At 30.2% G+C, this 13312-nt stretch overlaps 1 protein-coding gene across 1 annotated transcript in view; it reads right to left on the bottom strand.

Annotated features, from left to right (window-relative positions):
• The window catches only part of LOC136989994 (BOS complex subunit ncln), a 42842-nt gene extending 29961 nt beyond the window's left edge, over positions 1 to 12881 (bottom strand). Inside the window, exons 1-2 of the mRNA XM_067288306.1 lie at positions 12586 to 12881; positions 2375 to 2565 (exon numbers count right to left, since the gene is read on the bottom strand). Of these exons, the coding sequence (XP_067144407.1) occupies positions 2375 to 2565; positions 12586 to 12757 (363 nt within the window). The 5' untranslated portion in view covers positions 12758 to 12881. The remainder of the gene's footprint in view (positions 1 to 2374; positions 2566 to 12585) is intronic.
• Between the last annotated feature and the right edge of the window lie 431 nt (positions 12882 to 13312).

Raw genomic sequence — 13312 nt, 5'->3', positions numbered from 1 at the left:
TTTTCTATTTCGTCTTTTGAGTTTATTTTAGCAATTATTATTAAATAATAGTGATGTAACGAATAGTATATTCGGCCTCAGCCGAATACCGAATATTCGGCTAGGAGCGTGGCCGAATACCGAATATTCGGCCAGGAGCGTTGCCAAATGGCCGAATATTCGGCCAAACTATTCGGCTTGATTAACGCACGTACGAAAATTGGCGCGCAAACCGCATTATGGCAAAGATCGCGCACCGTGCTCTCTATTGGCCCGCTGTCACTATGATTTTTTCTTCCATTAGGTCTAAATTATTTAAATTAATTAATTAAATTATAATTATTAAAAAGTTAATATGAGATGGAGCCTAACGTCTACCTCTAGTGCCAAATTGGTTTATAATTTATGTAATAGCCGTAAATAGCCTGCTATGATTCGGCAGTTGTTGGTATTTAGATGTAAGTTATAACTTATAAGTTATTTTATTTGCAATCGATTATTTTAACTCTTTAATTAAACACTAAAATTTTGTTTTCACTACATATTTGTAGACTGAATGGTACCCTAAGGATATACTTTAGTGGGGACATAATATGGTCTAGTTTCTCCCCAGTTGTGGAAAACTTCAAATATATCGTATAAATATTAAAATATACGCGAATATGAATATAACATAATTAACTAAACAATAACGTTAATGTCCGATACATTCTAACCTACATGCCATCAATGCCATAAGATATCGAACTAGATAAAGGCTATAATATTATTTAATTACGAAATAATTTAATACTAGAGTTAGATGCTATTTCTTAATAACTTTAATAATTATAGTTTAATGTTCAGCATTAATAAAAGTAACAAAAATGATTAATTTACTGTGTTTTTGTTATTTCTTACTCCTGTTTTTAGGTATTCGGTATTCGGCCAAATAGTGATTAAATATTCGGTATTCGGTCGAATAGTGATTTAAATATTCGGTATTCGGCCGAATAGTGAAAAATAGGCCGAATAGGCCAAATACCGGGTAGTAACCGAATATTCGTTACATCACTATTAAATAACAATATCTTCTAGTTTAATTACAAGTACTGTACAAATGAACACCATACTAAACCTTTAATTCTGGTAACATAGCATTTAATACAATATTGAACTAACACTTTTGATCTTACCCAAGATCTGCTTCAGTTCTTAAACAAATTGTGTTCCAAAAATGGAATGCATGGAATCGAACATTTTTTAAATGCATTAAAATTTAAAAATTTTGGATCATAAATCAAAATTAAACCTAATGATGGCATTTAGGCAAATTTGTTATGTACTGTACATGTAAGACCACCCATATGTACTTATTATTTGAGGATTCCGCATAACCATAAATAATATGAGTTGTTTAATCGTTAGCATTGCCATGGCCCTCACGTAAGTACTACCAAGCATACAATATCGTATTACTGTCCTTAAAATTGATGCACTTGCCCGTCAGACCAGCCTTGTATATTTCTAAGGCCTCCAGGGCCCTAATGTGGTTGGTATGAAAGGACCGTTTTATTAGCCTGGTGTTAGATAGGTCTGTGGCATAGGTGGATAAGGTGGTGGTATGCCTTTTGTTGTCAATATCGCACTTGTGTTCCCACACCCTTTTTTTGAACAGAACGTTCGGTGGAACCTATGTACACTAAATCCCTCTGGAATCATCAGGTTTGTCCTTTGCATTTCTTAACCAGTTGTTTGTGGGTACTACCATTGGAGAAACTGGTTTTAGTTAAACTGTTGCAAAGTACTCCAGTTGGAGTAAGTGTCAATTTTTTTTCATAATTAACTAGGTGGTGGCAATTTAAGCACTGATTGACTTTTATCTACATAGACTAAGTCTGTTTCAATGAATAAGCTATTTGTTACCATTTGATCAAGTTTAAGGGTCAGCCTGTATGGGTTATCATTCATGCAGTTTAAGAAGTCATTAACATTTGGTTCAATTTCCAGAAAACAAACACATCATCAATGTATCTCCTATATATAACCATGTTGGATATGAATTTGGGTATGACCTTTCCCTCCAACTGATGCAGTACCAATTCACACAAGTTGCATGACAGAGAGTACTCCTTGTTTTTGTAAATATGTTCTGTTGTTGAACTGGATGTGTTACAACTTAGTATTCCAGTTCAACAACAGAACATTATTATTATTACAAAATGGCAGCTTAATTGTCTAACTTTATTAGGCCAAATTACATAATCTACCTGATTAATAGTACTTTTATAGTTACTATTTCAGATATCTAAATCTTTGGTTGACTTCTAAATAAATTTACAAGGTTCACAATTTATATAAAAAATTTTTTGAAGATAATTTATTCAGAAAGGATAGAAAATTTAAAGTAACTTACTTGCTGTTGTTCTGCAGACAGAGAACTTATATTGGAAGGCAACAGTATCAGTAATCCTGCAGCTCCTTGTTGAATAACTTCTTGGTAATGTGTCTGACTAAGTTCAGATAAACGAGCTACAATGCATTTTCTGTTGTAAGTGGCAGTATTCAGAGTTCTTGCTTCAACGTTAATTATAGAATTCCGACAACCTGAAAATAATTTTAAATTGTTAACTAATATCTTATTGACAGAAAAAAAGGAACTGTTAAAATCAGACTGTCTTTCACAGAACAATCATCAATAACTCCAAAAATACAAAGATATTCATTTCTAAATTTTTCATTAAACTTTTTAATTATTGAAAAATGTAGTCAAACTTAGCTTTTCAGTAATGAAACAATGTGAATTTACTATTAAGTAAATAATATATATATACAGTATTTAAGGATAATGCTACTAATTAATATCAATAAAATTAAATTAGGTGTTAAAGTAGTAATATTTATTAGTTGAGAAATATCATATTAATGCAAAAATTTGATCATCAATATCATGAATTTTCTTAGATTATGAGAGGGGATAATAGAAATACCATAAATAAGTCAGAGAATTACAAAGATGTATTGTTTTTTTATAATGATAGACTTTTTTCCCAACATTTTTGTTTTTCATTATAAATGTTAAAAAATATACTGACGGCAAAATATAATATTAAATCTCTGAATATGTAATGAATTCGTGTCTGACTTTATCAATATATTCTACTGTGGATATATTTTATTGTTCACAAAATGTGAATAATAAAATACACCCAATAAAAATTTATAATTATGACTACATATCTGGGAGCTACTGGATGCACTCTACTACAGAGAATTAAGAAACACAAATATGCTGTTGAAAAAAATCTCAACACCATGATCTTAGTGGCTTGCTTCCTAGCAGGACACACACATAAAATGTGATGAGGCTAAGATCATTAGGCTTGCCAGGAGCCCTAACTCTATCATCTCGGAGTTATAGAAATTTTTAAGGCTAATAAAAAACACTTTTGTATCAATCATAGGTGACACTTTATCGATGTGTGGAAATCTATATGAGCTTTAACATGAGCTTGTCTCCCAATAATTGTTTATTGATTATTTTTATTGCTATAAAGTCTAATCCAGCAACTTCAACCTTTAAATTTCCGGTACAAACGACGAAAATTAACAGAAAAAACTAACGTTTTCGAATCTCCATCGAGATCTTCCTCGGGTTCGTTAATGGAATGTCATGAGAATAGAACTCTTTTGAAGTTCAAATTCTCATGACATTCCATTAACGAACCCGAGGAAGATCTCGATGGAGATTCGAAAACGTTAGTTTTTTCTGTTAATTTTCGTCGTTTGTACCGGAAATTTAAAGGTTGAAGTTGCTGGATTAGACTTTATATGTACCAGTAGTCACGGGTGAAGTTTGTTTTATTGCTATTTTTTAATTTTATTTTTGTACTATTTATGTTTGCTTATATTTATGTTTTTAAGTTTTAATTATAATATGTATTTATTTACTTCTTATATCCCTTGTATTTAATATGTTTTTTGAATGTTCTTTTTTTGTTTAAGTTTAATTGTAGCTTTCCTATAAACCAGGTGTCACTGTCATTGGTGCTAGTGCTCTAAATAAACCTGGAAGACTGTCATTGTGTTTTGTTTTTGTAAATTAAATTAAACGTTAATACATAAAAAATTAAATTTTTAAATCTCTCATGCAAATGAAAATATCAAATTTTATTAAAAAAGTACAGAAAAATCAAGATGTTGCTGATAATTCAGATTAAGGTCAACACAGAAGCCCAGGAAGATGACCATATTTTGCCAAAAAGAAAACATTCTCGTTTAATATTGTTTAGCAGTGAAGAAAACATTAATATTAATGTGCAATACTTTTGATTTAGATTGTTAGCTAATTGTTTTAATAAACATGTTTCTCTTAATTACAATATGAAAAAGAATAGTACAGTAGAGTCCCGTACAATGTGCAAATAAAGCAAGCAACAACCCTCGAATTTTGTCGATCAGAGGTATACGTTTTTTTTCCAACTTATAGGCCAAGGTTTAAACTTTCATAAATCGTGTGATAATGCAGGTTTCAATAATGCAATTTCCTATAATGCGTAACGAATCCCCCGCGTTGTACGGGACTCTACTGTATACGTTTACTAATCCATGTTTTGTACTAGTCCTTTGTTTCATACAGCATGGATTTACATAACATGACACTTTTTTAGAACCTAACTATCGTGTTATATGGGAGATATCTATATTTATTCATTGTTAGAAAACTAAATGTTGATTCTGGAGAATTATCAATGTTTTTTGTACAGATTTAATAATTACCTTAATATCTTAAATCCTTAGAAAAGCACCAATTAAAAAAATAAATTTGGACTTCAATATTACCAAAATTTGTATTCTCTGACTAGTATTTATACAGAAATGTTTCATGATGTAACATGTAATTATTTTATATGAAATATATAATTAATTCTTACTTTTCAGATATAGTTCCTATTGCATATTCAATGATATTAAATTAATTAATAATAATAATAATAATATTATTTTATAATTTGATTTGAATAAATTTATTAATTCTTCTTAATTCCATCTTCAGATTCACTAAAATTATTATACAGAAAAACATTCAAAAATGAACATTTTCATTTTAAAAAAGTTTATTTTCAAATGTTTTTCTGTAGAATGCTTTTAGTGAATCTGAGGATGGAACTAAGAAGTTTGTGAAACATATATCTTTCTAAACTTCCATATATATTGATATTTTACTTTTCTTTAATTTTATGATTGTTTATTTAAGTATTTATTGTTTATTTTTGGAACTGTTATATGAGCTAATGACATATTAATAACATTTTTTGAATCCACAGCATAGAAGTTTCCAACAGCATATTTATCTGGCCTGCAAACTTGTTTTCACTAGCATGTTTTGTCATCAACATCTGAACTAGTTCAAGTTATATAAACTTTTGAAAAGTTAACTAGAATTAATAGACCTTATTTTATAATTTATAAAAATATATTTAAATTTTTATAAAATCAACAGATTTAAAGAAGGACGTTTGTTAAATTTTTTAACATTCTCTATTGCCAGAGATTTGTAAAGTCAACACCTTGTCTGGTACTTGTTACCGGTGCATTCTGTGAATAATTAAAGTTTATCACTAACGTTTTCAAACTGTTGAATAGTTCTTAATTTGTAAAGTCTTAACCTGTCGGTTGTGCATCTCGATAATCCGAAACAACACCACTGTTGCATAGACATTTTGCAGTTTTTAAAGTGGTTTTTCAATTTGCGATATCTTGCTTAAAAATTGTTGTAGATATGATCTGTTTTCGGTTTTCTATCACGTACATATTATACTTTACGATTGTTAACTTCAAAATATTATGTACGTTTAAAAAAATTAATAAAATTTAAGATTTAAAAGTATTAAAAAAAATCATTTTTTTTTAATAAATATTCCATTAATTTGTTATATACGTTACTTAGATATGTCTATTTTCTGTCAAATAAAAAAAACTGCAGCTTTCTAAATCGACGTAGAGAAATAATATGGCCTATAGATTATAACGCCAATCGGCATGGGGGTGTTGGCTTTTCTAAATCTAAGTCAATACACTTTTATTATTGATGATGTGTATTTGATTCTATTTATATGTTATTTACACTATTGTACTAATAGTAGATTATAATAAGTGATTATTACTTTATTATATTAACAACTATACATGTATTTCTTATGTATTACAGAAGTATTACGATAACTGAAAGTACTTTCTTTTTTGAAAGATTTATGGCTGAATGGTTTAGAAAATATGCTTATTTGTTAAATAAGATATACATAAAAATTTATTAAATTCAAGCTAAAAATATATAAGAATATTGATTTATAATTATTTGTTTACGTTTGTAGCTGAGAATGTAGCTTCGAGTTGGTATAACTTTTTCCAAGAAAGTTCCCACCCTACAAACCCAAGTCGATGCTTATTGGTTAAAGGATAGTCATTTAGCTATAATATACCAATTAGAACCCAACAAACATGCTAACTAGGATTTTATTGTCAAATGAACAAAAGAAGGGTCTCCCATAGACTTAACATGGAAAGGAAAAGTTTTGTTAGTAAATTTAAAAATATGGAGTTGTAACAAATATCTTATTCATTGAAACAGACTTAGTCCTTGTAGGGAAAAGCCAATCAGTGCTTAAATCGCCACCAACTAGTTAATTACAAAAAAAAATTGACACTTACTCCAACTGGAGTACTGCACAACAGTTTAACAAAAACCGGTTATTCCAATGGGAGTACCGCACAGACAACTGGTTAAGAAGTTTACAGGGAGAATATTTTCTATTTTGCTTCAAAATACCTTTCTAAGCAAACCTTTTTTGAAAATGAAATATAAATAAAATAAAATGATCAAACATCAATGTTCAATAAATATCTAAACATTATTTTTAATATTGAATGCCAGAAAATCTATCTACAATTTTGATGTCATTCTCTTCAAAAAGTAGTAGTAAATTTCCCATCATTGATTTATGCCAGTTGTTACTGAGAAATAAAAAATAAAAAATCTTAATCTTTGATTATATTTTTCAAACCTGGCCTCCTGACTTATCTTTTACAGGTTATTTGGCCCTTTTCAGAAAAAGGTTGGAGACCCCTGTCACAGAAGATATAACTTTATGTGGATGACTTTATAATCAGTGTCTCCAATCAAAAGATGAAAGCAGTAAATGATTTACATATTATGAAAATTAGAAATTTATGTAAATATAAACAAATTACAATAAACAAGAAAAAAATTACATTCATTCTATATAAAAATAAGAACTCTCCAGAAGATTAACATTTCAATATATCGAGACAATAAAGAAATACAAAGGAAAAGCCTGATAAAATATTTAAGTGATAACTGATAAGAAATTAATACGGGCATCCCAGACAGAAAAAATAAAAACTGAATTCTATCGTACTGTACATAGGAATAACAAATAGATTATGATATTTCTTGAATAAACATGATAAAAATACTGTACAAAGCTATAGTATGGAATTATGAGGAAATGCATTAAAATTTATAAAATAAGCAAACTCCAAATAATTCAATATAAATTTATAAGAATTATTGTTATTTTTAGATAACTTTAATTCAGCATCAAATTTACACAGTAAAGAAATATTCCAATTATATATTAAAAATTATAAGAATTATATCAAGAAATTTATATTTTTTGTAAAGCAATTAAACCTGCAAGAAAAAATAATAAAATATCTACTACCCAACTACCAGAGACAGATTAAGAGAGCAGCTGAGACCACAAAAAGAAAGGTCTCTTCATACTCCCAAAAACTAGGCAAACTATATCACTCACCAAACCATCACCAGTTCATGACATGAAAAAAGAAAACTTCTTACAAACGTTTTCATCTATATGAAACAGACATCTTCAGGTCCCAACAATATCGAACCAACAGCTAGCAAAATAGAACGCTTTTTCAAAAGATCGGGTTGATTACATAATTCGAATATGTTGCATCAAAATTTATGTCATGTTTGGAATATAATTTTAAAATATGTAAAATATTTAAACCATATCCGAATAAAAAATCAATTAATTTCACGTAAATTATTATGACGCAAATAATGTAAATTATTATGACAATGTTTATTTCATATAGACAAAAACATTTGTAAGAAGTTTTCTTTTCTCGTGTCATGAACTGGTGAGTGATATATTTACAATAACCCAGTTTTTGAGATATATTGAACTAGGCAAACTGGGCAAAAATTTATAGTATATTTATAGTATAGAATTTGGAATATCATACAGGTATATATATAAAAAGTTAAAACAAAGTCTTAAAATGCAATTGAAAAAAATTATAAAAATACAAACTTTATCATTATATATGTGAATCCTAATACCTAACTGATAATGTTAATACACATCAACTAAATATCCACATCCTGACTTTATGAAGTAACTGCTTCATTAGTAAATCACTCAATTATCTACACAACCTTGTGCCCAGCAGAAAGATTTATTGGTTATAGTTTACAATCCAACTATCTAATCCTATGTCACAAGTAACTTCCAGTCTATGCACGAGACTTTCCCTTTGAGCTTTCTCCATGAGATCACATGATGGTAAGATGTGAATTCTGAACGATGGGTTTCCCATCCCAGAATTTTAGACCCCTCTAACCCTCTCTGTACAAGCAAAAAAGTCAAAAAAGAACCATAACTGTATATACAACACTTCATGAGATATTTGCATCCAAAGATCAGTTTTTCCCAGGTACCAGTACTACTCCCTATTCACCATGCTCCGCATTGTCAAGGCTCACATCTAGTTGTGAGCTTTGGTGCTAACTATTGCTTGCACTTCAGTGCCCAAGAGCCTCCACATTCCCTAAAACTATATAACAAAGTACTCCATAAACAGTCAAGTGGGCTACTTGAAGCCAGCACAGTCACATGGGCTAAACTTAAACTACAAATAAGTAAAAAATGTCAAGTAAAACTTACAACTACAATAAAGATCTACTTGGGGTTTAAAGGATCACTTCCAATTACACTACTCACAAATAGTACTGGAAGGTAAAAGACCAATTTTCACATCCAAAGATATCCTCTCATCCAAGCCTAATTCCTTTATTGACCATACAACAGCATAACAGTCTACAGTTGTACAAATATGCCAACAAATATCCATAACTGTAATTTACTTTGGAAAAAAATCACAATAAAAACTTCAATTTCACATGTACAAACTCGACAGAAAAATAAATTAAAACACAATCAATTTATACTGCCAGTAATGTGCAGTAATAAACTCCATACAATCAGTGTTTCAACATGCATATTTAAAACAAGAAATAACATTCGCAAACAAGATCTTGTACATTGAGCAGAAGTAAGTATTACATAGAGGATGGTTGTAGGATCATAAAATTTAACCAGTTTATTAAACTGGAAAAACTAATGTTTTCAGTCATATCTAATGACCATCACTTTGATGTTCCAAAAACTGAACATTTACAAATACTAATGGAAACAGAACAAAAATATGCAAATTCCAAAACACAGTTTAAATATAAAAAATTCTACAGTCTGCTACATTACTGTGATATGCAATAAACAAAAGAAAAATCACACTAAAAAATAGTAACCAAAATGCATGTTGCATTATGTTGTGTAGACCTCAAACAAGGATTTCCAAGCACTCAATATATTTTTTTAATATTTAAACTGTTTGGTGTATGCATATTTTTGTTCTATTTCTGTTAGTATTTGAAAATGTTAGTTTTATTAGTTTAATAAATCTTTTTGCCATTGCACAATGTGTAGATGATTGAGTGATTTATATTTTAACTTTGCATAAGAGTATTTTGTTAGTATATTTTATGTATGTTTTCTGTATCTATAACTTCTAAAAACGGAAATGTCATAAAGTTTCATTTATAAACAAAACATTTATTATAATTATTAATAAAATAAAAACTTAATGTACTACAATTGCAAAAATGTGAAAAATCACAGAAATTATGAATATCTAATAATAAAGAATAAATAGTAATAGCAGGCAAACAGTACTGGATGATGACTGCAGTATGTTAATTAACTAATATAATAACTATAGAGCCTAATTAATAAATTTTCAATTATTTTAACTTGTCCTTTTAACGTAAAAATCAATAAAACCAGAATTTTCCCTAACTGTAGTCTTATTTATTTACCCTGCTTAATGTTATCATCCCATCATTGTTAGGTATCAAGCACTTGTATGGGAGTAGAACAAGCTCCCTTTAGACTTTTGTTTTTTAAGCAAATGAAATATATAGAATACTTCTTTATTAATAAAAAGCAGTCTTAAAAATTTATTTTCTGTTAGTAAAAGTAATGTTAATTTTATAGTGATAGGAATCACATTTTTGACCAAATTAGGACAGTAAATGTTTGGGAATAAAATGACTACAGGCCTGGGAAAAATTCCTCAGCTTCTCTTGATGGTTCTGTCAGTATAAGCAAGGAGTCTCAAACTGAAACATAGCAAAGGGCCAGTCAAACAGATATATATCAGACTTGGGCTGTATTCAATATTATTCAGTAAACCAAGACATACTGTAATTTAAAAAAAGGCCCTTTTGTCACCAGGGCTTTATGACTTATGTAAACAGTTAGACATTTGAATCTTTTCTGTTTTAATCCTGCAAGATGTTAGAAACATTGATTTTTAGAAAATAAATCAAGGCCACAGGCCAGATATAAAGCCATAATGGGCCAATACATTTGAATAAAATCAAGTCAAAATGTCTGCATATAAAATGCACATAAGGGCACATTATGCATGCTTTTTAAATTTTGTAAAGGATATCACGCTACACAAAAAGTAAAAAATACTGATACCGTGTATGGGGAAGATGCTTCTAAACTCTGAATGTGTCAGATGTGGTTTTGAAAGTTTTGTTTTGTAACCTTTAGTTCAAAATTTGAACTAAAGGATACAAAATGTACGGGTCCCCAAAACCTGTCAAAGAGAAACTGTGGGAAGAAATTGTTAAAGAGCAATGAATTTGAAACAAATCTTAGTGTGTCACAGAGACATATTGTTGAAACATTACATCCACTCGAAACAGTAGTAAAACATGCTGATGATTGTGTTGTGCAGCTGTAAGACTTTATTTTATTTTTAAATTGGTTACTCATTTTTATCTTAGACAACTTTTTTACAGATAAATGAAAAAATTAAAGTTAAAATAAAAATTTGTTATTAACTGAAAATTTGTTCTAGTGGGTGGTTATTGTTCGGTTGAGTACTGAGATACCACTGTATTTGATTAATGCGATTTTGATATATGCAGTAACATCGAGAAATTTATTAATCGCATTAATCAAGGGATACTTATGGTAGGTAACCCATATATAGAGGAAACCTGTCTACTATGAAAGAGTTGTTTGGTCCCATGGGGTTCCATTATAGACAGGTTGTATATATAAATGTATCATAGTTTATATTTTGTGTTGTTTTGCAATTATCTCGTAAGAGTACTCTGGGGGATTATATATACTAAAAGTCCCGAGATTCCATAGGTGGTAACCTATGGAATCTTGGAACTTTGAGTATATATCTGAACTCAGGAGACCGAGACGAGTTCAACAATACCCTACTTTTGGACCAGAGACGAAAAATAAGAAAGTTATCATACCTTTTTCCAGTGATCACACAATGATCGGGAGTTGCATCGCTCTCTCCACTAAGCCTATCGCGTGTTTAAAATTGTCTACCTCATTACCATGTCTACCTCAAAACCATCGATAACTGGACCTACAGTGAATTATGAGATTGGATACATCAGTGGTTCGAACAGGATTTGCCTGGAGAGTAAGTATAAGTTTAAGCCTATAGGGAGATGCTGCCTCTCACAGTCTCACAGCTGCCTCTCCTTGGCAGTCGGCACCTGTGGCGCTCGCCCACCTCGTCGTCGCTGCTTTGGCCGCATGGCCTCAGAATACACAAGAAACATTACCTAGGTTATGAACAGTAAAGGGTGAATCAGTAACTCTTCTATTTTTTTACAGCAGATTTGATATTCAAGGATGTAAGTCTTCAAAATCTTGGATTAAGTTTCTAGCTATTGCAATCGGGAGTCGTGTCGCTTGCCGTTACAATGCATTTTATGCCATCATAATGGCAAACGACACAACTCCCGATCTGCATCTCTTGCCACAGAACTACCGTGAACCAATAACTAGTGACATTAAACACTCAGCGGCTCCTCTCCGGAAGGTCCGTCAGGAGCATGAACAGTCGAACGCCACCTAGTGGAAAACTAAAATGGCACAGAATGCATTGTGAAAGGCAAGAAATTGTAAATATGATAACTTTCTTATTTTTCGCCTCCAGTCCAAAAGTAGGGTACCGTTGAACTCTTCTCGGTCCCAAGTTCAAATATATACTCAAAGTCCAGAAATTCCATAGGTGGTAATTTATAGTACAGCCGTACTCTGACTAAAAATGTATCTAAAAAATGGCAATGTATTTACTAAAATGAATCAGATTAATTTAAAGAATTTTTAAACAAATATCACAGCTCAGTTTATAATTTCAATTTTATCAACAAATCTTTAAGTTTATTTAATAAACAAATATTCTCACCATGAGGAGCTCCTTGCAAATCAAACTGCTGCATTCGATACACTGTGAATTCATGTGCTCCTAATACCGGAGTTACTGACACCATAATTATAATTGGGACAACTGCTATTGTATAATACGGCAATGTCCCGCGCAAAAATTCAAATATGCCATCCGCTTCGTCAAATATCATTATTATTATTTCTAATTTATATTAACACAGCACAATATTACAAATTAACACTACAATATATATATTACGACACTCTACCAAGAAATATCGTCTATTGCCGGTTCACAATATACTGCTCCCTCTGACGGCTTTAAATTTTGATTTGCTACCAATTATTCATAAAATATAAACACGGCATATAATATTTGCGTGTATTTTTATTAAAATATAAAAGTAACATTTATGTATTCGATTATAAAAATAAAATAATTTTACTACAATTTGTCATTAGTTTTGTTTTTTTTTAACTCGGCCACATATACGTTGCCAACTTACCCCGTTTTTTCGAATATCTTTTTTTCTTTAGGAGGTAAAAGGCAAGGTCCTAGAATATTCTAGGACCTTGGGTAAAAGGCGGACGATTCTTTAGCGATGGATAAAACGGATGTTTTTTCAAGCGAAACTGGAGGAAAATTTTAAAATAAATATTTTTTAATGTTTTTTCAAAATTTTGTCATGTGCAAAGTACAAATTTGATGTAACAGTTTCTTTTATTCAGTGACTCAAAAGAGGCTA

This window comes from Centruroides vittatus, unplaced genomic scaffold (genome assembly GCF_030686945.1).
Source record: "Centruroides vittatus isolate TY-2023 unplaced genomic scaffold, ASM3068694v2 scaffold_861, whole genome shotgun sequence".
Classification (NCBI taxonomy): Eukaryota; Metazoa; Arthropoda; class Arachnida; order Scorpiones; family Buthidae; genus Centruroides; species Centruroides vittatus.
This window is presented reverse-complemented; position numbering and strand designations above follow the sequence as displayed.